Here is a 21,826-nt window from a genome sequence, read left to right on the forward strand (position 1 = left end):
CAGTATATATATAGAGAGAGAGAGAGAGAGAGAGAGAGAGAGAGAGAGAGTGTATAATAGAGATAATATATGAACGTACATATTTGTTTTGTATAGACAAGAAAAAGAGAAAAAGAATGAGAATGCACATAGTTGTTTTATATAGAAGAGAGAAAGAATGAGAATATATAGTTGTATGCATGTTGTTTCTTCCATTAGAATATTAGGCCCGTGAGGGCAGGGACAGACATTGCCTTTCTTTATTCCCTGTGCTTAATGCAGAGTTTCACACACATAGTAAACACTTAATAAAGGTTCGTTTTTGACTAACTTTTTCCCCTTCTCCCTCCCATCTGAATTGTTAAAAAAAAAAATCCTAGTAACAAATGCACATAGACAAGTAAAGAAACTCCCACATTGGTTGTGCCTGGAAATAGAAGTTTTATTCTTCATCTTGAGTCCCTCACATGTCAGGAGGTATGTAGCATCTTTAGTACTCTGAAATCATAGCCATTCTACTGATCCAAGTTCTTAAATCTTTCTAAGTTGCTTTTCTTTACAGTGTTACTGTTACATAAATTTTTCAGCTGGTTCTATTCACTTCACTCTTAAATAATTCATATGAGCCTTCCCAGGTTTCTTGGAAACCATCAATTTCAATAATTTCTTATAGCACAATAATATTAAATTACATTCATATACCAAATTTTGTTCAGCCGTTTCCCAAACAATAGGTACCTTTGTTTCTAGTTCTTGGCTATAACAAAAAGAGCCATTATGAATATATTTGTATGAATGAGGTCTTTTCCTCTGTCTTTGATCTCTTCAAGATATAAGTATAGCAGGGGGCAGCTAGGTAGCTCAGTAGATTGAAAGCTACGCCTGAGGATGGGAGGTCAGGGTTCAAATCCTGCCTCAGACACTTCCTAGCTGTGAGACCTTGGGCAAGTCATTTAACTCTCATTGCCTTGCTCTTACCACTTTTCTGCCTTAGAACCAATATACATATTCTAAGGTGGAAGGTAAGGGTTAAAAAGAAAAAAATACATATATGTACATATATATGTGTGTACAGTAGTGGTATCCTAGAATAAGGTAACATTACACCACTCATCTTTAGTTTTGTCCAGTACTCACCTGTAGCTACCATTCTATCCCACAAATTACTCGCAATGTCAACCATCCTAAACACAGTTCCAAACCCAGAATAATGAAGAAAAAAGTTTTCTGCTTGTTCTGTAATGAAGAAAGGTATATAAGTTTTATTTAAATAACTATCAGTAGGTCAAAGAGTATGCACAATTTAGTGTGTTGGGGGACATAATTCAAGTCTTTGGCTAAAAGGAATAGCTAAAATATTTTTAATGGTTACCTTTAAATATCTGAGAAAAAAAACAGTTTTCAGAGTGAAAGTTAACAGGACCAATAGTACTAAAGACTTCCCATTCTTGTTTAATGTTACTTTTTCAACATTACAATCTGTGAAAATAAGCCAAAAAAGAAGGTGGGAATCTATAAGTCAACAAACATTTATTAAGCATTTACTGTTTTTTTTTAAAAAGGGAGGAAAAGTTATTATTATGTCTCTGAAACTAGCTCCCCTTTAAGGGGGAAAAAAAAGGCTCTTTCCCCAGCAGGAAAAAGCTATACTACTTCTCAATGAAGATGCTTTGGAATTAGAAGTAAATAAAAATACATGACATTAGAGGCATTTCTAGAAATAGATTTGAAGCTTCTGTGAAGACAACACACCCTACGTGTGCTAGACATTATAAAAACTATATATGGAGTAGTCAGAAGAAAAATAGATATGAAGCATAAACAGTCTGTGAAGCAACAGAGGCACACCATTCTAACTCTGCTGCTGCTCACTGCCAAGCTAGTTTAGTCCTTTCTGTGAATCCTGAAAACATCACAGTAACACAAATTTCCTTTCTCAGCCTGTGTACCCCCTGCATGCACAGCAATAATCCCTACACATTGTTTTCTGGCTGCTCATCTGCTATGTCTCATCCTTCCCCCTTACCAAAAGTAAAACAGAACACAACAGTAGCTTACTCAACCGAGAGCAGGCTATCAAATTTTTGTAAATAAATAACTTTACAAGTGGGGCAGGTAGGTGGCACAGTACATAGAATACTGAGGACCTCATGTTAAGACAACTCATCTCCCCTAGTTCAAATTTGACCTCAGCCACTTACTAGGTTAAGTGATCCTAGGCAAGTCACTTAAATCTATTTGCCTTAGTTCCTCATCTATAAAATGAGCTGGAGCAGGACATGGCAAACTACTTCAATACTCTTGCCAAGAAAGCCCCAAATGGGGTCAAGAAGAGTTGGATACAACTGAAATGAAGGAACAACAAAAACTTTACATGCACTACAAAAAAAAAAAATCACCTTTCTTTGCACAGAACTTTTTATAAAACAAAGAGTCCAACATCTGTTTTTAAATTTGAATCTTTAGAATACTAGTTTTTCTTAAGTTGGTGCTTATGCATATATTATAAAATATGAAAAGTGTACGTACATATTTTCATATCACCTCAAATGCTATACTAGTATTTTCTGATATCTGCACAATTTGATACTTGCTACTTTAAAAGGGAAAAATAATTGTTAGTATCCTAACCCCATGTCATATGACACCAAACATCAGGGTTCAAGTAATATGTTTTCTCCATGATTTGAAGCGACTATCCCAAATAATAGTAGTATTATACACTTAGTATGATAAGATTCACGTAAAGAAAACAATTTAAAACAATACAACTCAGAAGAGGTGAAAACGAAGAACCTAATTCTAAAAACAATAATCAGCAATCTTATACAAAGGTTCTTAAGGGTCCAACCCTTTCCTTCTGGTATGTGGTGCATGTGCTAGGATAGCAGTGCAGTAAAGAGAAAAAGTACCTGTTGTACCTCTCAAGGAAGAGGAGAATGCCACCGATTTCTGTAGCAGGTATCTCGCGAAAACAATAAATGCAGAAAACATAACAGCAGCAACAAATCCAATATGCCAATGACAATTTACCAATGATAATTGGCCCATGTGTAGCCTCTGGAAAGCAAACCAAATCTGATTCCAGAGAACTGGCACTACCATCCTGACAGCCCTTACCCTAGTCATCTTTGGTTTTGTCCAGTACTCATTTGTAGCTACCATTCTATCCCACAAATTCCTTGCAATGTCAACCATTCTAAATACAGTCCCAAAATCAGAATAATGAAGGAAAAAGGTTTTCTGCTGGTTCTGTAATGAGGGAAGGTGTATAAAGTATATTTAAATAATTATTAATGTTAATAGGAATCACTATGAATGTATCACAAAAGATATGCCTGAGAGTATTATGAATCAATTTTTAAAATTTTAAACAGATTTGGAAACTATATCCCCAAGCAGCTTGTATATCATTATGCATCATGAAGAAGTCACCAGACACTGTGTGATAAATATTCTCAACATGAAAAGTTTGAAAGCAATGAAGAACAGGTTTCTCCTCAGTGAATGAGAAGGGATTTAAGGAAAAGGAGAGGGGAGCAGTGGAGAAGGGAGAGCAGAAAAAAGAAGGGGAAAGGAAAAAAGAGGAAGGGGAGATAAGGGAGAGAAAGAGGGGAAGGAAAGGAAAGAGGGGAGGAGAAGGGAGAAGGAGGGAAAGGAGCAGAAGGGAAGGGAAGAGAGGGGAGGGGAAGGAGGAAGAAAAGAAGGGGTAGGAAAGACAGGGGAGAAGATGGGAATAGATGGGAGGGGGAAGGAAAGGAAGGGAAATGGAGGGAAAAAAGGGAGAAGGAGAGAAAGGAGGGGAGAGGGAAGGGTGGGATGCTTTTCATACTGGCGCTACTATTTCTGGTATAAATAGAGGCATCCTGGGCAATAATCAGAGCTCTCTAGGCACTGGGGTTTCAGCTTTCATCTAATAATCAAGTCCCTAACACCTTTTCCCATTCCAGAGCCCACGTTATAATACAAAGAGACATCATGGAGAGACTATAAATGGACTCAAAAAACAAACAAACATTCAGTACCTGGAGGCTAGAAGGGACTAACTGCAAATTATATCTGTCATCTCAATATGGGCATTCCAATGATACAGATCAAAATCCATTCATGCCTGCCCATCCTGTGTGACTCTCATCCATGTCATTACAGAAATTCAACACAGGAAGTTCTAGCATTGGGAAATGGGTGGTATGAAATACAATTCCAGAGGACTGATTATGAAGAATGTTAAACACCTCTTGACAGAGAGATGATGATTTCAAGAAGCAGAGTAAGATATACATTTTTGGATATGGCCAATGTAGGAATTTGATTTGCTTGACTACACATATTTGTTATGAGTTTCTTTTTCTATTTTTTCAAAGGTGGAGAATTGGAGAAAGAAAATGCAAATACCTGTTTTTTCTTGAAAAATAATTAAAATTTCAAAAGCCAATAGGCTATATAATTTTTTTCTTAGGTAAATAGATCTTGTCAAAAGTATACTTACCTCATGTGATAAAAGTATAGTTTCATGACAAAAATGAAGGAATATGTGTGAAATATTTTGACACATATTTGTAATGCCAAATTACATAAAGCAAGTGACCATAGCTAAGGGAGGATATATTTATTCCATATTAAAAGCTTTTTAAAAATATATATAATCTCTCTTGAAGAACATTTTCCATAGGAGCAGCAAGACAAAATTCTCTAAATAATTATGTACCCTTGTCTTCTGCGTAATATGTTTATCTTACTGAATATTAGATAGGTATAAAAAGAGAGGAAAAAACTCTTGGCTCCAAAAAAACTCAGTAATAACATAACAATAGAGCAAAGAATATAAACTCATCTTCTGACTGACTAAATTACCTTTCCATTGCAGATGAAAAGAAGCCCAAATCTTCTGAAGAGTAATTTGCAAACCGAGGTTGGGCCTCAAAGATCCATCTCTCTCCTCTCAAACCAAATCCAATTTGGTTTCTTTAATTGTATTAAACAAGCTTACTAGACTCCTTTGTCTCATTTGTTCAACTTCTGTTCCTTACTAAAATATCTTCCTACTCCTACAGCTAAGCTATATTTTGAAGAGCAGTAGAACTAACTATATCAGAGGAAGAGTAATGATAAACAAGGACAACTAGGAAACGAGATATTCTAGAAAGATTGCTAGGTGGCCCAAAGGCACAGATCTGCAGTCAGGAAGACTGGAGTTCAAATTTAACCTCAGTTACTTTCTAGCTGTGTGATTCTGGGGAAGTCATGTATTGCTGTTTGCCTCAGTTGTCTCATTTGTAAAAATGAGCTGGAGAAGGAAATGGCAAACCACTTCAGAATCTCTGCCAAGAAATCCCTAAATGGGATGACAAAGAGTCTGGCAGGACTGAAAAATAACTGAGCAATAAATGATAAATTAAAATAAGAGGAATTAGCACCAGAACAGAACTCAGAGGTAAGCTAATCTTAAAATAAAAACTTACTTAACTGATACGAAATGGGCTCAGAGAGTAACTTTTGTACAATATCACACAGTGGTAACACAACCAAGTCTATTCCAAATCCAGTGTTTTCACCATCAGGTTGCCTCTCACACCGAGAATGACCAATAGAAACTGAGTGTTTTCTACTAAAAAAATAAAATTAGTTGAGTGTCAAGGTTTTCAAAGATGTTCACAAAACTTTCCTTCACAATAGCTAATGCATTTTCTATTATTTTCCAACTCAAATCATCCATAAGTAATTTTCCTAGTGGCAAGAAGCCCTTTAAATAACAGAAACAAAAAAGTGGAGACATACCAAGGAATTTGATTTTAAAAACAGAACAAGTCCAGGCTTAAAGTTGTTTTTCATCAATATTTATTGAGTGCCCACGATGTATTAGTCATTCTTTGTCTAGAAAAGTCAGAATAGACCCCAGAGGACATTATATTTTAAAAGGGCATTTGTTTTGTTTTCATACACTGCATACCTCCCACAGGACAAGAGGTGGGACTAAGAAGAGATAAATTTCAGGTAGAACTGGTGATAGGTAATAAACAAAACTTATGGCTGCTGAGTCTGTTGGGGAAATGATTCTGAATTTCTTTGAAATCACTGGCATTGTTCTACCACCAGTTAGCTCAAAGAATATGTGTCTGTTGGCAGAATATGTGTCTGTTGGCAGATTATGTGTCTGTTGGCACAGAAGACAAATGACTCTATGAAGAACAGTTGGCATAAAGATAGAAAAATAGACCCAGAGGCAAAAAGAGCTAGACTTATATGTTTTTATCACACATATATTACCTGTGTAACCATGGGCAAATACTTAATCTCTTTGGAGTCTCAATTTCCTCATCTGTAAAATGGGAATGATACTATTTATGCCTTAGATACTAGATACTTAGCTAGTCTCTTAAGGCTGTTGAGAAATTCAAATGAGAGAATGTACATAAAGTGCTTCACAAACCTTAAAGTACGATATGTCTATTTTTATTAATAAGGGTTATTATTACTCTGATGTTGAATGGAGTCAAGCTGTGCCAGAATGGGGTATCTCCACATAAAAAGGCACAATCTGCTCCAGTACACCCAATGCTATTCTAATTTCATGCATGAAAAACAAAAATAAATTCTGCTATGATAGATCTTCCCCAATATGAGGAACTGTTAAAATATGCAGAATGCCATCTGATTTTTTTTAATGTACGAAATTGATTGAGAGTTTTTGTTCAAGGAATGGAAGAGTCATTGCTTTTTTTTCCAAATTTTATTTTTTCAGTGTTATACATATATTATCATGCAAAATGTATTTCCATATTATTCATTTTTGTAAGTGAATAATCTTAAAAACTCTAAATCATATACCCAAATAAGCAAGTGATAAATTGTTTTCATCAAGAAATTGAGTCATCCAACAGTTCTTCCTCTGGAGGTGGATAGCATTTTTCATAAGTTCCTCAAAATTATTCTGTATCATTGTATTGCTGTTAATAGCAAAGTCTATCACATTTGATCATCCCACAATATTTCAGTTACTGTGTATAATGTTCTCCTGCTTCTGCTTATTTCACTCTTCATCAGTTCACATAGGTCTTTCCAGCGCTTTCTGAAATCATCCTGTTCATCTTTCCTTATAGCACAATAGTATTCCATCACTATGATATATCACAATTTGTTCAGCCATTCCCCAATTGAGACATTCTTTTAGGTTTCCAATTCTTTGCCACTTCAAAAAGAACAGCTATAAATATCTTTGTACAAACCGGTTCTTCCACATTATTTTTTTGTGTCTTTCAGATACAGACCTAGTAGTGGTATTACTGGATCAAAAGACATGTATTCTTTTATAGCTCTTTGGGCATAATTCCAAATTGCCCTCCAGAATGGTTGAGTCAATTCACAACACCACTAGCAATGCGCTAGTCCCAATTTTGCCACATTTCCTCCAACACTTATTTTCCTTTACTGTCATATTGGCCAATCTGATAGTTATGAGGTTGTACCTCAGAGTCGTTTTAATTGGCATTTCTCTAATAAAGAGGGATTTAGAACATTTTTTCATATGATTATTGATAGCTTTGATTTCTTCATCTGAAAACTGCCTATTCATATCCTGTGACCATTTATCAACTGGGGAATGATTTAGATTCTTATAAATTTCACTTAGTTCTTTACCTATTTGAGAAATGAGACCTTTATTAGAGAAATTTTTTATAAATTTTTTTCCCAGTTTGTTGTTTCCCTTCTAATCTTCGTTGCATTGGTCTTGTTTGTACAAAAACTTCTTTATATAATCAAAATCATTCATTTTACATCTTGTAATGCTCCTTATCTCATTTGGTCATAAATTCTTCTTCCCTTCTCCATATATCTGAAAGGCTAATTTACATATATAACTCCATGTTTAAATCATATACCCATTTTAACTCTCAGTATAGGGTAAGATATTGATCTAAACCTAATTTTTGCCATACTGTTTTCCAATTTTTCCAGCATTTTTTGTCAAATATTGAGTTTTTGTTCCAAAATCTGGGATCTTTGGATTTATCAAACAGTAACTTGCTGAGGTCATTTACCCCTAGTCTAGTGGTTCCCAAACTTTTTTTGGCCTACCACCCCCTTTCCAGAAAAATATTACTTAGCGCCCCTGGAAATTAAATTTTAATAGTAATAGCAATCAATAGGAAAGATAAATGCACCTGTGGCCATCACAGCTCTTATGGATTGCTGCGGCACCCACCAGGGGGCGGTAGTGCCCACTTTGGGAATCACTGCCCTAGTCCATTCCATTGATCCACCCTTCTATCTTTTAGCCAGTACCATCTTGTTTTGATGATAGCTGCTTTATAGTACAGTTTAAGATCTGGTACTGCGAGGCCACCATCATTCACATTTATTTTTCTTTTTTTTTTTTTTTTTTTTATCCTGGGACTCCATTCTAGGAGCATAGGGCCACAACCAGTAGGCAATCGGTCACACAGTCGCTCAGGGTCGCCCAGCTGGGAAGTGTCTGAGCCCAGATTTGAACCTAGGACCTTTCGTCTCTAGGCCTGGCTCTCAATCTACTGAGCTAGCCCAGCTGCCCCTACTTTAGGTTGCAGTTTCTTTAGCAGATGTAGTTTTTTTTACAGGGTGAGGTTGCTAGCCCCATGCCCAACCCTCCTCCTTTTTCATCCGGGCTAGGGACTGTCCTTGGCCCAGGAGTGGTAAAGGGTGAGCAATGGGGGTCAAGTGACTTGCCCAGGGTCACCCAGCTGGAAGTGTCCGAGGCCGGACTTGAACCTAGGACCTCCAGTCTCTAGGCCTGGCTCTCAATCCACTGAGCCACCCAGCTGCCCCTATTTTTCATTAGTTCCCTTGATATTCTTGACCTTTTGTTTTTCCGGATGAATTTTATTAGTTTTTCTAGTTCTATAAAATAGTTTTTTGGTAGTTTAATAGGTATGGCAGTGAATAAGTAAATTAAGTAAAATTTTCATTTTTAGTCTATTAGCTTGGCCTACCTATGAGCAATTAGTTTTTCCAATTGCTTAGATCTAGTTTTGGTGAAAAGTGTTTTGTAATTGTGTTCATATAATCTCTGCTTTTGTCTTGGCAAATAGATTCCCAAATATTTTATATTGTCTCGAGTGATTTTAAATGGAGATTCTCTTTCTAACTTGTTGCTGAGTTTTGTTGGAATTATATAGAAATACTGATATTTACGTGGGTTTATTTAATATCCTGCAGTTTTGCTAAAGTTATGTCAATTAGTTTTTTAGTTGATTTTCTAGGATTCTCTAAGTATACCATCATATGTACAAAGAGTGATAGTTTAGTTTCCCCGTTGCCTACTTTAATTCCTTCAATTTCCTGTTTTTCTCTAATTGCTAAAATTAACATTTCTAGTACAATATTAAATAATAGTGGTAATAATGGGCATTCTTGCTTCACTCCTGATCTTATTGGGAAGGCTTCTAATTTATCCACATTGCAAAATGATACTTGCTGGTTTTTTTTTTTAAACCCTTACCCTTCCATCTTAGAATCAATACTGGTTATTGGTTCTGAGGCAGTATAGTAGTTAAGGGTTAGGCAATGGGGGTTAAATGACTTGCCCAGGGTTACACAGTTAGGAAGTGTCTGAGGCCAGATTTGTACCTAGGCCTGGCTCTCAATGACTGAGCTACCCCACTGCTCCCCTAGCTGATGGTTTTAAATAAATGCTATTTATTATTTTAAAGAAAAGCCCTTTAATTCCTATACTTTCTAGTGTTTTTAGTAGAAATGGGTATTGTATTTTTTCAAAAGTTTTATTCTGCATCTATTGAGATAATCATGTAATTTCTGTTAGTTTGTTATGGTCAATTATGCTGATGATTTTCCTAATATTAAACCATGCTTGCATACCTGGTCTAAATCCCAACTGGTCATAGCGAATAATCCTTGTGATATACTGCTATAGTCTCTTTGCTAGTATTTAAGATTTTTGCATCAATATTCATTAAGGAAATTGGTCTGCAATTTTCTTTCTCTGTTTTTGGTCTTCCTATCTTAGGTATCAGCACCATTATGTGTCATAAAAAGAATTTGGTGAGACTCTTTTGCTTATTTTGCCAAGTAGTTTGTATAGTATTGGGATTAGTTGTTCTTTAAATGTTTGATAGAATTCACTTGTGAATCCGCCTGGCCCTGGGGACTTTTTCTTGGGGAGTTCCTTGATGGCTCATTCAATTTCTTTTTCTGAGATGGGATTAAGTATTCTATTTCCTTCTTTGTTAATCTAGGCAATTTATATTTTTGTAAATATTCATCCATTTCACCTAGATTAACAGACTCATTGTCACATAATTGGGTGAAATAGCTCCAAATTACTTTAATATCCTCTTCATTAGATGTAAAATCACCCTTTCAATTTTTGATACTGGTAATTTGATAACTTTTTTAAAGGGATCCTTTGGAATAATAAGTCCTCTGTTCAAATCTAGCCTCAGACTCTTCCTAGCTAGGTAAACCTGGGTAAATCACCTAACCCCCACTGTCTTGACCAGTGATGGGCAAACTTTTTTTTTTTTAATTTTAAACCCTTAACTTCTGTGTATTGACTTATAGGTGGAAGATTGGTAAGGGTAGGCAATGGGGGTCAAGTGACTTGCCCAGGGTCACACAGCTGGGAAGTGTCTGAGGCGGGATTTGAACCTAGGACCTCCGGTCTCTAGGCCTGGCTCTCAATCCACTGAGCTACCCAGCTGCCCCCGGGCAAACTTTTTAAAGAGGGGGCCAAAGGAAAGGAAATGCTCATCTGTCAGTCTGTTTCTAAGGCAACTCTTTCCAAGTTTCACTGTATTGTATTCGTCAGATTAGGAATAATGTTGAGTGGCCAGATAGAACATTTCAGGGGGCCCCATCTGGCAGGCTGTAGTTTGTCCGTCATTCGTCTATACCTTACCACTTCTCTGCCTTAGAATGAATATGCAGTATTGATTCTAAGCTGGGAAGTAAAGATTTAGGGGGAAAAAAGGCTCCTTTGACCACTGCCAGAATGCATAAACAGAAAATCATTAGGATAGCAATGCTAAATGGAGCTTTCTCTGTTCATCCATTGCTCCCTAATAGGCTTTAAGTCCTTAAATACTGAAGTGCTCTTGAGCAACCCCCTAAATATCTTTAAAATCTTTTGCCACCTACACATTTCCAACCTTACCTGTGCACATATTAAAATCTTATGGCATTCCCTAAAAGATATAGAAGTGATAAGTTTATTCAACAACCCTCTGGTTTTTTATATCAAATCAAACATATGCCAAAAGGCATGATGTCCAGAATAGGCCAAATGAAAGAGGAATTCTCCTTATAGATGCTAAGGTACTCCAGCTGCTCCTTTTTGCAGATAACACTATGCTGATTAAATCTAGCCCTGGAACACTGACAGCCAAAATCACACAGCAGATTTCATCTTAATTATCTACAGAGAAAAAGTCAAGTGAATGAAGACTACCTATCTGCTCGGACTATGATATTGCAAAAAGACAGACAAACTAGAGAGCAGATGCATCAATAGACCTGAAATTGAAATAAGAAGAGGAAAGAGGGCTGGATTGTCCATGACTACAGGACAGCTAGGTGGCACAGCGGGGTAGAGTGCAGGGCCTTACGTCAGGAAGATTCATCTTCCAAAATTCAAATCTGGCCTCCAATACCCACCATCTCTATTCTATGATCTTGGGCAAGTCACCCAACCCTGATAAATGACAATTGTCAAGCTGGAATTCACTTCATTGCAATCTATAGGTTTATGATTATCACAAGCATAGCAAATAAGCCTGATGACTCAAGCCTACAATAAAATATTTCTCTTTGAAACATTTCCCTTTAGATTAAACATTTTATGTCCTGGCATACATATCAACTCAGTGTTTGGCACAATGGAAAGTGTGTTGGATGAAGGATCAGAGAACCAGAGCACCAATCAATACTATTATATTGCTTAGATAGGTAGCTAGATAGTTCAGTGGACAGAGTTAAGAGGGGAGAGGGGATGTCCTAGATTCAAGTTCAAATCTAGCCTCAGATACTTCCTAGCTCTGTGACCCTGAGCAAGTCATTTAATCCCAAGATCTCAAGTTTCCTCATTAAGGAAATGAGAGGTCTGGCTAGATAACCTTTAAGATTCTTTCCAGCTCTAAAACTTGAACTGGATTATTGCAGTAGCATAAACTGATCAACTAAACAAGCCTTTATCAAGTGTCTATTTAATATGTACCTATGCAAGAGGTACTACACTAAATTGGGGAAACAAAAACAAAATCAAAACAGCTCCTGCCCTTCTAGAACTTACATGCTACTGGGAGGTCAGGGGGGAATCATGTTCATAGATAAGCAAATACAAAATAAATGCTAAGTAATAGTAAGAGATAGGCACTAGAAGATGAGGTAGGGGAGGAATCAGCAAAATTCTCATGTAGGAGATTGAGTTTGAGCTGAGCTCTGAAAAAGCCAAAGCATTCAGAAATGCAGAAGTGAGGAGGGAATGCATTCCGAGCATATGAGAGAGCCTGTACAAAGATATGGTGATAAAATTTGTAACATCATGTGTGAACAACAGCAAGCTGTCCAGTTTGGCTGGAAGTTAAGAGTGTGGAAGGGAATATTTGGTAATAATTCTGGAAAAGCAGGCTGGAATCAGAATAAGGATATTTAATGACAAAATGAAGAGTTTGCATTTAACCCTAGAGGCAACAAGGAGCCCCAACGGCTTATTGAGCAGGCAAGTGACAAGAGCAGGTCAGACCTGTGTTTTAGAAATATGTGGCAGCTGTGGGGAGAGATGTACTGAAGAAAGAGAGATCAATTAAGAAGCTATTTTAACAGTCCAGGAGAGATATAATAAGTACCAAAACAAGAGTAGTTGCCAAGTAAATGAAAGGAAAGGAACAGATGTGAGAAAATGAGATAAAAATCAACAAGATTTGGCGACTGTTTGAAAATAGGGCTAAGGAAAAGAGAAGAGCAAAGCATAAGTGACTGGAAGGATGGTCTTGTCCTTGACAGAAAGAGCAGAGTTTGAAATAGGGTAGATTGGAGGAAGGGAGAGAAGATAAAAAGTTTTATTTTGGACATATTGAATTTTCCCTCTAATACCAAAAGGACATAAAATTCAAAATGTGAGAAACTAGGGTTAGATGAATATATTTTTAAGTTCTTTGCATAGTGCTAATAAGGATGCTGAATGTATATTCAGAGAATAGAAGAAAGTCTAGGATAGCACCTTAGGGTCCACCCACAGTTAGAGGGACAAAGGAGAATAAGGAAAAGTCAGAAAAACAGGAAGAGAGCCAAGAGAAAACAATATCAAGAAAATCCAGCGAGCTGTATATATTTAGCAAAGTAGGGTCAACCATGTTAAATTCTATTAAGAGGAATGAGAAAATCAGGGAGTGGTACCAGCTAGGTGTCTCAGGAGATACAGAACCAGGCCTGGAGATGGAGGTCCTGGGTTCAAATTTGACCTCAGATATACTTCCCAGCTGTGTGACCCTAGGCAAGTCACTTAGCCCAAGTTGCCCAGCCCTTACTGCTCTTCTGTCTTAGAACCAATACTTGGTATCAATTCTAAGACAGAAGGTTAAAAAAAGGAAATAAAAGAATATCAGTTTGTGAAGTGTTTTATTAGGTAATTATGAATACACTATACAACTCTTATTGCACTCAAATGAAATGCAGTATGATATGTATAAGAAAGCACAATTGTAGGGCCCAGGAACAGTTTGATTAATCCAGAAAGATCTATGATTTAAACTATCAAAGGAAGGAATATCTTGCACTTATTTCTACTCCATTTGTAATTTGTGGGCAATTTATAGTATCAGAGTGAGACCTGGGATATTGAGTATAAGTGACTTGCCCAAGGTTATATGGTGCAACCAGTGTGCTTTGGAGAATGAAACTTGTACCCAGATCTTCTTGTCTCTGAGGTTTGATCTCAGTCCTCACACTGCCTCTCTCCTTTTTGGTATGCCATTCGATATTACTTTGCCACAATTTTTTTAAATACTTAAGAACTCATCTAAAGCAGAGAATTCAGACAGGCATGCCTTCCACAAAACTTGGAAGGGAAAGGGAAAGAGGACATTGGTGAACCAGGTTAAAATGTAATTGGAATATGCTTAAAGTAAATAGAAATATAATAAAACATAGACAGTATTACATTTTAAAATTAAATCATTCTGTGGCCCACAGGAGTCTGTATGTATGATTTCATGATCCTCTCAATTACAACAAACATGGTCTTAACTTATGAAATCATGTGGTTAAAGGAGTTGGTTCCATATTGAACAAGAGAAGGAAAGAGCTGTATTGCCTTTGGGAAGTTGCAAGTTCCTTCAAGGAGATCAAGTTTCTTCTTAAATCCAAGGCCCACATTTTTTCTTTTTCTTTTTTTAAATTCTAATTTTTTATATCTGAACTTGAAAAACACTTGGAAACATAAACATTTCTACAGAACAAACAAAAATTACACGGCATACCACAAATCTCTACCATACAGAGTTTGGCTCTTTTTTCTTTAAAATAGATATAAATTGAGCAAATTGGTTTCAAAAGTGTCTCACTTGTCTGTTTCCCTCTGAATCTCCATCTGTTTTCTTCTGTATCTTTTTAATTTTTTGTGGGTTTTTCGGGTATTTTTTTTTAAAATACCTCATTGATGCTCTCATTCTTTCTTCTTCTTTTTTGGTTTCTATCAATAGCAATACATTCTCTCCACCCCCCAAAATATTTTTTAAGTCCTGCCTTATCAATAAATAAGCACACTCGAGTAAAATGAATCAACACATTGAAGCCCATCTTCTTACTAAAGAAAACCTTTTTCCATGGAAGTTGTCTGGAAAATTAAAATAATGAAAAAATTCAGTTAAGCATGGTGGGGATGACCATTACACGCTAGAAACAAGAAATTATAAAGGAAAAGCATAAAAATGGCATCAAAGAAAATCATAATACCAAGAGTAGATAAGGTGGTCATGTAGAGGCCAATAATACACCAGTGGTGTTTCACTGGTATCCTCAGAAAACCAAATAGCATCCAAAATATTGAGTGGACACTATATGGGAAATTTATGGGAAGACATGGACAAGATTCACAGAGGACAAGCAGGCATAGATGGGTTATGATCTGTAGTACTGTATAGGATACCTGAATCCAAGAGATCACAGACCCATTTGAGTATGTTTAAAGTCAAGAACAGGAACAAAGAGTTTATATAAGTATCCTGAAGAACAAATTAAAATAGCCCAAAGCTCAACTCATACTAGTTATAAGATAGTTACAAGAAGGGACAAAAATGCAGATACTGAATGCACTAGAGCAGTGATGGGCAAACTTTTTAAAGAGGGGGCCAAAGGAAAGGAAATGCTCATCTGTCAGTCTGTTTCTAAGGGAACTCTTTCCAAGTTTCATGGTATTGTATCCTACTCATTGCATTCGTCAGATAAGGAATAATGTCGAGTGGCCAGATAGAATATTTCAGGGGGCCGCATATGGTCCATGGGCTGTAGTTTTCCCATCACTTCACTAGAGGAAAGAAGTAAGAAAGTTTTCAAAGGAGCAGACCTGCTCCCTAATGTATTATGATACAACTCTTTTAAAAAACATTTTAAATAATTGTGGTAAACCAGAAGAAAAAATGGGTAGAAGAAAATCATGACATACTAATTTCTCTATTTTCTCAAAAATGCTCATTCTTGCACACTTTATAATCCTATACTCAATTTAAGGGTCTAAGTAGATGTTTAGCAGGGCAGTTAGGTGGTACAGTGGATAGTGCAGCAGGCTGGAGTTGGGAAGACTTACCTTCATAAGGTCAAATCTGGTCTCAGACATTACTAGCTGTGTGATCCTGGGGAAGTCACATAATTCTGTTTGCCTCAGTTTCCTCATCTGTCAAATGAACTGGAGAAGGAAATGGCAAACCACTCTAGTGTCTTTGCCAAGAAAACCCCAAATGGAGTCACAAAAAGTTGGACCCAAATGAAGAACAACTGAACAAAGATGCTTGGCACCATGGCCAACTTAATATTGCACAATTGTTTGCTTCCTTTTGGATGTACCATCTCTAATTCTGGCCCTCTGAAAACTTCCTACACTGGCACATTTAGCAGAGGTAATAAAGTCTGTCCTTGAACTGGCATGGTCTCAGTTCAAGAGAGAATCATTGAGTCTCTCTGAGTTGACTTACATATTTGACTTAGAGGGTAGCAGTCTCTTTTAGGCAAAAACCTTGCCTATTATTCCCATATTTAATAATGTGAGGGGGAAGTATTTCTAAGCTTTCATTAATACCTGGGGAGTCTATAGTACAGTAGCCCCCAAAGATGAGTGCCAAGGTAGAAGAACAAAAGAAAACTTTCATTGACCTCGTCAACTTCCTCAAACTTAAAAATAAGGAAGTGTAAACCCTGAAGGGTAAAGATCAGTTTTCTTTTCAGTTGCCTAAGAAACACAGTGATACAAGGATGAAAAGTATTACCTCTTTACCTACCCACAATCCTTCCTTTTTTTAAAAAAGTAAAGGTTATAAAACAGAGGGATGGTCATCCTAGGTCAACCTCCAAAAGTGCTCTGTTTCCATATTCAAGAACTCTAACCTGACCATTGTTCCCTAGACTTTAATTCTCCTAAACTCATAAATTTATTATTTGATCTCTAATCTTGAGATCTTTTGCTACTGTTCTAGCCCAGCACTCCTTGTCTGGCTACACTCCTCTCTTTCCAATCATAATCCCTTGGTAAAGTTCAGCGCCATATAAAAAATGTTTAGACTCATAGGACAAGGGCTAAAAGGGACTTTAGGGACCATTTTATCCACCCTTCTCATTTTACAGATGAGAAACTGAAGCTTAAAGTTTGCTTTGCCCAAGGTAACAGAAAGTTAGTGGCAGAATTAGTACTAGAATCCAATCCTAGATTGTTCAGTCATGTCTGATTCTTTCCCTGACTGTGACCCTTTTCCAGCTCATTTTACAAATGAGGAAATGGAGACAAAGAGTTAAGTGACTTGCCTAGGGTCACACAGTTAGGGTATGAAGCCAGATTGGAACTCAGGTCTTCATGACTCCAGGCCCAACACTCTATCTACCATGTTATCTGGCTGTCCCTAGTCCTATATCACAGGTTTTTTCACAACTATCTATTTCTATTATCCATAGGACCACTTGAACTATCTCCATTTCTCTCTTGACTTTCAGCAAAAGTGAAGAAATTTCTTAAATTTCATTTTTCTAGATGTTACTTCAAATTTTGAGAGTTTAAAAGTATGAATTTAATTCAAAATTCAGAGTATTTTTTGTTTTCTGAGATCTCTACTGATTAAATTCCTATAATTTTCCAAACCTTCATAACACTGATGTTTCTCTTTCTCTGTTACAGTATATGTTTCCCTTTAAGGACAATCTAACTTGATAAGTCAGAGACTCTCCAGCTACAAAACAAATGCAACTTGTCTCATGGTTTTATATCTAAAAGTGAATGGCATAAAAGTACACAGGATTGTGCCATCCTTAAGGTCAACATAGTACATTGTGTCCCTATGAAATTAAACAGTCAGGAAACCAGAGTTCTTTCAATTCTTAGGGCCAACACCCTTAACACCCTCTGACTCTATTTTTGTTTTGTTTGGATTGGGTTTTTGTGTGTTTTGAATATGTATATTGGAGAGAGTGTTGGACATTGAATTAGGAAGACCTGGGTTCAAATCCTTTCTCTGATACATACCAGCTGAGTAACCCTTAGGAAATCACTTACTATCTCTGAGCCCCATTTTATCATTTGTAAAATGAGAGGGTTGAAACAGATGACTTCTGAGGTTCCTTCCATCTAAATCTATGATCCTAAGAGGATACCACTTATGCTTGCCAAGAGGTTCACTTGACTGTTCTCATAATTACAATTAAGAAAACAAGTAGGGGACAACTATGTGGCTCAGTGGGTAGAACCAGGCCTGGAGTCAAGAGGACCTGGGCTCAAATCCAGGCTCAGTCATGTACGAGCTGTGTGACCTTGGGTAAGTCACTTTACTTCATTTGCCAAGCCATTGCCCTTCTGGTTTAGAGTTGTTGCTAAGACAGAAATCGAGGGTTAAAAAAAGAAAGAAAGAAACAATTAGGACCTAGGTATGGGAAAACACTATAATGGATTCGAGGACATTAACTTTCAAAACTGCTTTGAGTCTATCATAAAGTATTACTAGACAACCTATAATGTGCTAAATTCTATACAGTTTGATAAGTCATCAGGAAGTCCAATAGGCTTTCCCCTCAAAAAAGTTCTTGTTTGAACAAATACTTTTGACTTTCTGTCTAACTCAAATCCTGAGCAACCCTTGAATCTTGAAGAATTCCTATTCCACTTAACTCCAAGCTGATATTCAAAGTATATACCCTAAAAAAGAATGCCCTTGTTGTTTAGTTGTATTTAACTCTTCTGGACCCCATTTGGGGTTTTCTTGGCAAAGATATTAACCTAGTTTGCTATTTTCTTCTCTAGAATCATTTTACAGAAGAGGGAACAGAGAAAAACAGGGCTAAATAATTCGTCCCAGGTCACAGTCAGTAAGTGTCTGAAACCAAATTTGAACTTAGATCTTTCTGACTCCAGACCCAGTGCTCTATCCATTGTGCCATCTGGCTGCCCCCAACAGGAAAAAACAGGACTCTCCAATGACTATTCTTACCAAGTCTAAACTCCTATGTCTAACATTTAGGGCATCTAACTTTATCTTCCAACACAAACAGCCTGATCCACTCCCTTGGATAAGATTATTCTCCTCACTACCCTCTCCCACACATATAGCATGAACTATGACAAGGGAAGCACCCAACTCTCCTAGAGTGCCATCCTTGACCCTCTCCACCTATCTGACTCCTCCTCATTTTTAACAGCCTTAGTTTAAGTCACATCCCTACAAGTACTCTGACTCACAATGCTGACTCCCTTCTCTGAACACCTGCATCACAAAACTTTCTAATCATCCAGTTTTTTTTTTTCATTTCCCCACATAGATTTTGTAGTCCTCATACTACTTCTGCATTCCCTACTAGCACCTAGCACAGAAATGTGCCTACAGTTATACTTCCCTGATGAAACTTGTTGGCCAATTCCCTTGGTTTTTATGTGACATTTCTTAACATAACCTTGTCTCTTTCAATTCGACAAACATTTAGTAATCACCTTCTGAATTCAAGGCTCTCTGCTGGGTGGTGGAGCTACAAAGATCGAAAGAAACAAGCATGCTCTGTCCTCAAAGAGTTTACTTTCTACTGTATTAATTCAGGAATTTTTTTCTCCCTTAGTAATCCTGAATTGCATCTCAGATCAACCCTTAGGGGAAACTGAAGCAAAGGAAAAAAAAAAAGTTCAACTGTTCCATTCAGCAATCAGGAAGATTAGCTTTTGAAATGAGAGTAGGGTAGCTCCTCCAGCTTCCCTTCCCTCACTATAGTGATAACCCCACAAGTACCGCTTGTTTTGAAGGATATCAAGGGAAAGTCTGAGAGCCAGCGGGAGCTACCCTTCCCACCCCACCCCCTAAGAGCCACCCACACACCAAAATTTAGGAACCTTCTTAGGTGATGCTAATTCCTCCGTTTTCTAGGCTGCCCAGAACCAGATAGGATCCTACCCCTCTTAAGTACCCACCTGGAACTCCCTTTAGAGTTTCCCAGACACTAACCCAAGCTTCCTCGAAGAATGGCCCTAGGGCAAACTGCACAAGCTCCATCCCCAGGGTTATCGCCACGCACCTGCACAGGTGGAAGAAGAATTTCCTGCTTCTTTGTACCAAGTCTACCTCTCTAACTCAGGTCCTCAATCAAACCCTGGTTTACCCGAAGGGCAATTTTCCTCCAGTAATTCCATAATGAAGAAGGGCCGCCTAAGTCAAACTCCAGAGCCTTCCACCTGACAAAGCCGGATCTCCCACACTATAGCCTAGAGGGATTTTTTACAAGTGTATTTCGAAAGGAAACTCCAAATCTCAGTTTAAGAGCCAACGAGTGACTTCTTCACCTCCAATCCAGTAAGTCGCAATAGGAGATTGCTGGCCAGTGCCAGCCCAAGAGGCTCGTCACCCCCCTCCATCGCTTTGCCCAACCGCCCGTGGCTGCGGCAGCCTCCAGGGGGATGTCCCCCTTAGCTACGAACTCGCCGGGCTCAGCTGGCTTCTCTCCCTTGACCTCCAAAACTCCCCTTCTTTTGTCCCCCACCCTAAATCTGCGAGCTCCAACTGGCCGTCGGTGCACCCCCAACCGACCCTACCCAGTGGCCCTGCCCCAGTTGTCCGTCCCTACTCTCCCCAGAACCCCAAGGGGCACGAGGGCTCGCGCCGCTTACCGGTGAAGCGGCCGCTTCCTTCCCCGTGGCCCCTCCGGCGCTGCAGAATGAAGTAGCAGCTGCTCTTCTGGGTGACCCAGAGCTTCAGGGCGTTCTTCAGCAGCACCTCCTCCGGCTTCAGCCACATCTTCCGAGCCTCCCGCTGCGGCCGCAGCCGTCGCTGCCACAGTCCCCTCGGTCCCGTCGGGGCTGCTGCCTCTGTCCCTTCGCCCCGGAATCCCGCGGCTTCTTGCGGCTCCGCCCCCTGCCCGCCCGCCAGCCTGCGGCCCCGCTGGTCACATCGTCCCCTCCTGGGCCTGGCCCCGGCCCGCCCCCTACAGTTCTCTCCCCCACCCCCTTCGTCCCGTCTGCGGCAGCTGGCTCAGGGAGAAGGTGGAGTGCGGGTCCGCCCGGGGACCGCAGCCCCACGGCGGTGCCCGCTCACCTGGGAGAAGGAAACGCAGCTGGGACTGAGGCTCGGGCTGGGAGCTCTACCTCCCGAGGAGCAGGGGTCCGCTTTCCCTGAGGGGCAGAGAAAGAGAAAGAGGTGCAACAGCGCCCGAGCAGCCGAGGAACCGGCAGCTGCAGCCAGGAGCCCAGCGCGCTTCCCTGGGCTGCGCTCCCAACCCGAGCTCCTCCCAGCTGTCGGCTTGGAGGCGTCCCCAGCCAAAGGCAGCTTCAGCCCGAGGAGCAGGTTGGGTTTCCGTGTTTCTGCCTCTCCCCAGTGCACAGTTCCGGAATCGGGAGAGGAAGTCCAGTCCCAGCTCCCATCTCCCTCCGCCTTCTTCCCATACCTCCCTCCGCGTTCCTGGCTCCTTCCCGCGGCGAGGGTGAGGGCTAGGATGAAGACTTCGTAGAGACTCTCCACTCAGCGCGTGGACCAGCCAGCCTGGACCACCTGAAATGTCCTTCCCGACATCCCGATCCCCTAGGGAGAAGGATGCTGGAGAAACCGAGTCCTTTTTTCGATGCAAGGATGCCCAACCTCCGGTCTTTGTCTGGAGAGGGGAAAAAATGCATATGACGAGAAATCTCAACAGAGTTTAAAGAACAGACGTGACATTTAGAAAAGGTGTAAACCATGAAATTGTTTAAAGACTTTTCGGGTGGGGGAGGGACACTTGGAGAACATTTTTCCTGGGCTTCCTGCCAATAAGTTAACAGACTAATTAGGGAAAGAGGGCCACAGAAGGGGGAGGAAGGGTCGGCAGAAAAACAACATAAACTAATAACAGGGTGAAAATCTTACCCGACAAGCGAAGCAATGTGACATCTCTGTGGGCGTACGTTCCATATAAAATAATGGGGGTATTGGGGCCCAACTGAAGACCAGCTGATCTGGAAAATGAAACGCAGCTGGAAATTGTGCAAGGAAATAGGAAGTATTTAACAATTACTCCAAGCAGTAATAGAGTGGAAATTTAATTATCCAGAGGTGATGTTGGAGTAAGGTACAGATTTTAGAGTAGACAAATTACTGACCAAAAAAAAAAAAAAAAAAGAATCCTTTTAGGATCTATAAGGAAAGACAATATGCTG

General features: G+C 39.1%; 1 protein-coding gene across 2 annotated transcripts in view; it reads right to left on the reverse strand.

Annotated features, from left to right (window-relative positions):
- Positions 1-20,435, reverse strand: part of TBC1D8 (TBC1 domain family member 8) — a 158,389-nt gene extending 137,954 nt beyond the window's left edge. For both annotated transcript variants that reach the window (XM_044670436.1, XM_044670435.1), the window contains exon 1: positions 20,309-20,435. In XM_044670436.1, the coding sequence (XP_044526371.1) occupies positions 20,309-20,435 (127 nt within the window). The remainder of the gene's footprint in view (positions 1-20,308) is intronic.
- Between the last annotated feature and the right edge of the window lie 1,391 nt (positions 20,436-21,826).

This window comes from Gracilinanus agilis, chromosome 3 (genome assembly GCF_016433145.1).
Source record: "Gracilinanus agilis isolate LMUSP501 chromosome 3, AgileGrace, whole genome shotgun sequence".
Taxonomy (NCBI): Eukaryota; Metazoa; Chordata; class Mammalia; order Didelphimorphia; family Didelphidae; genus Gracilinanus; species Gracilinanus agilis.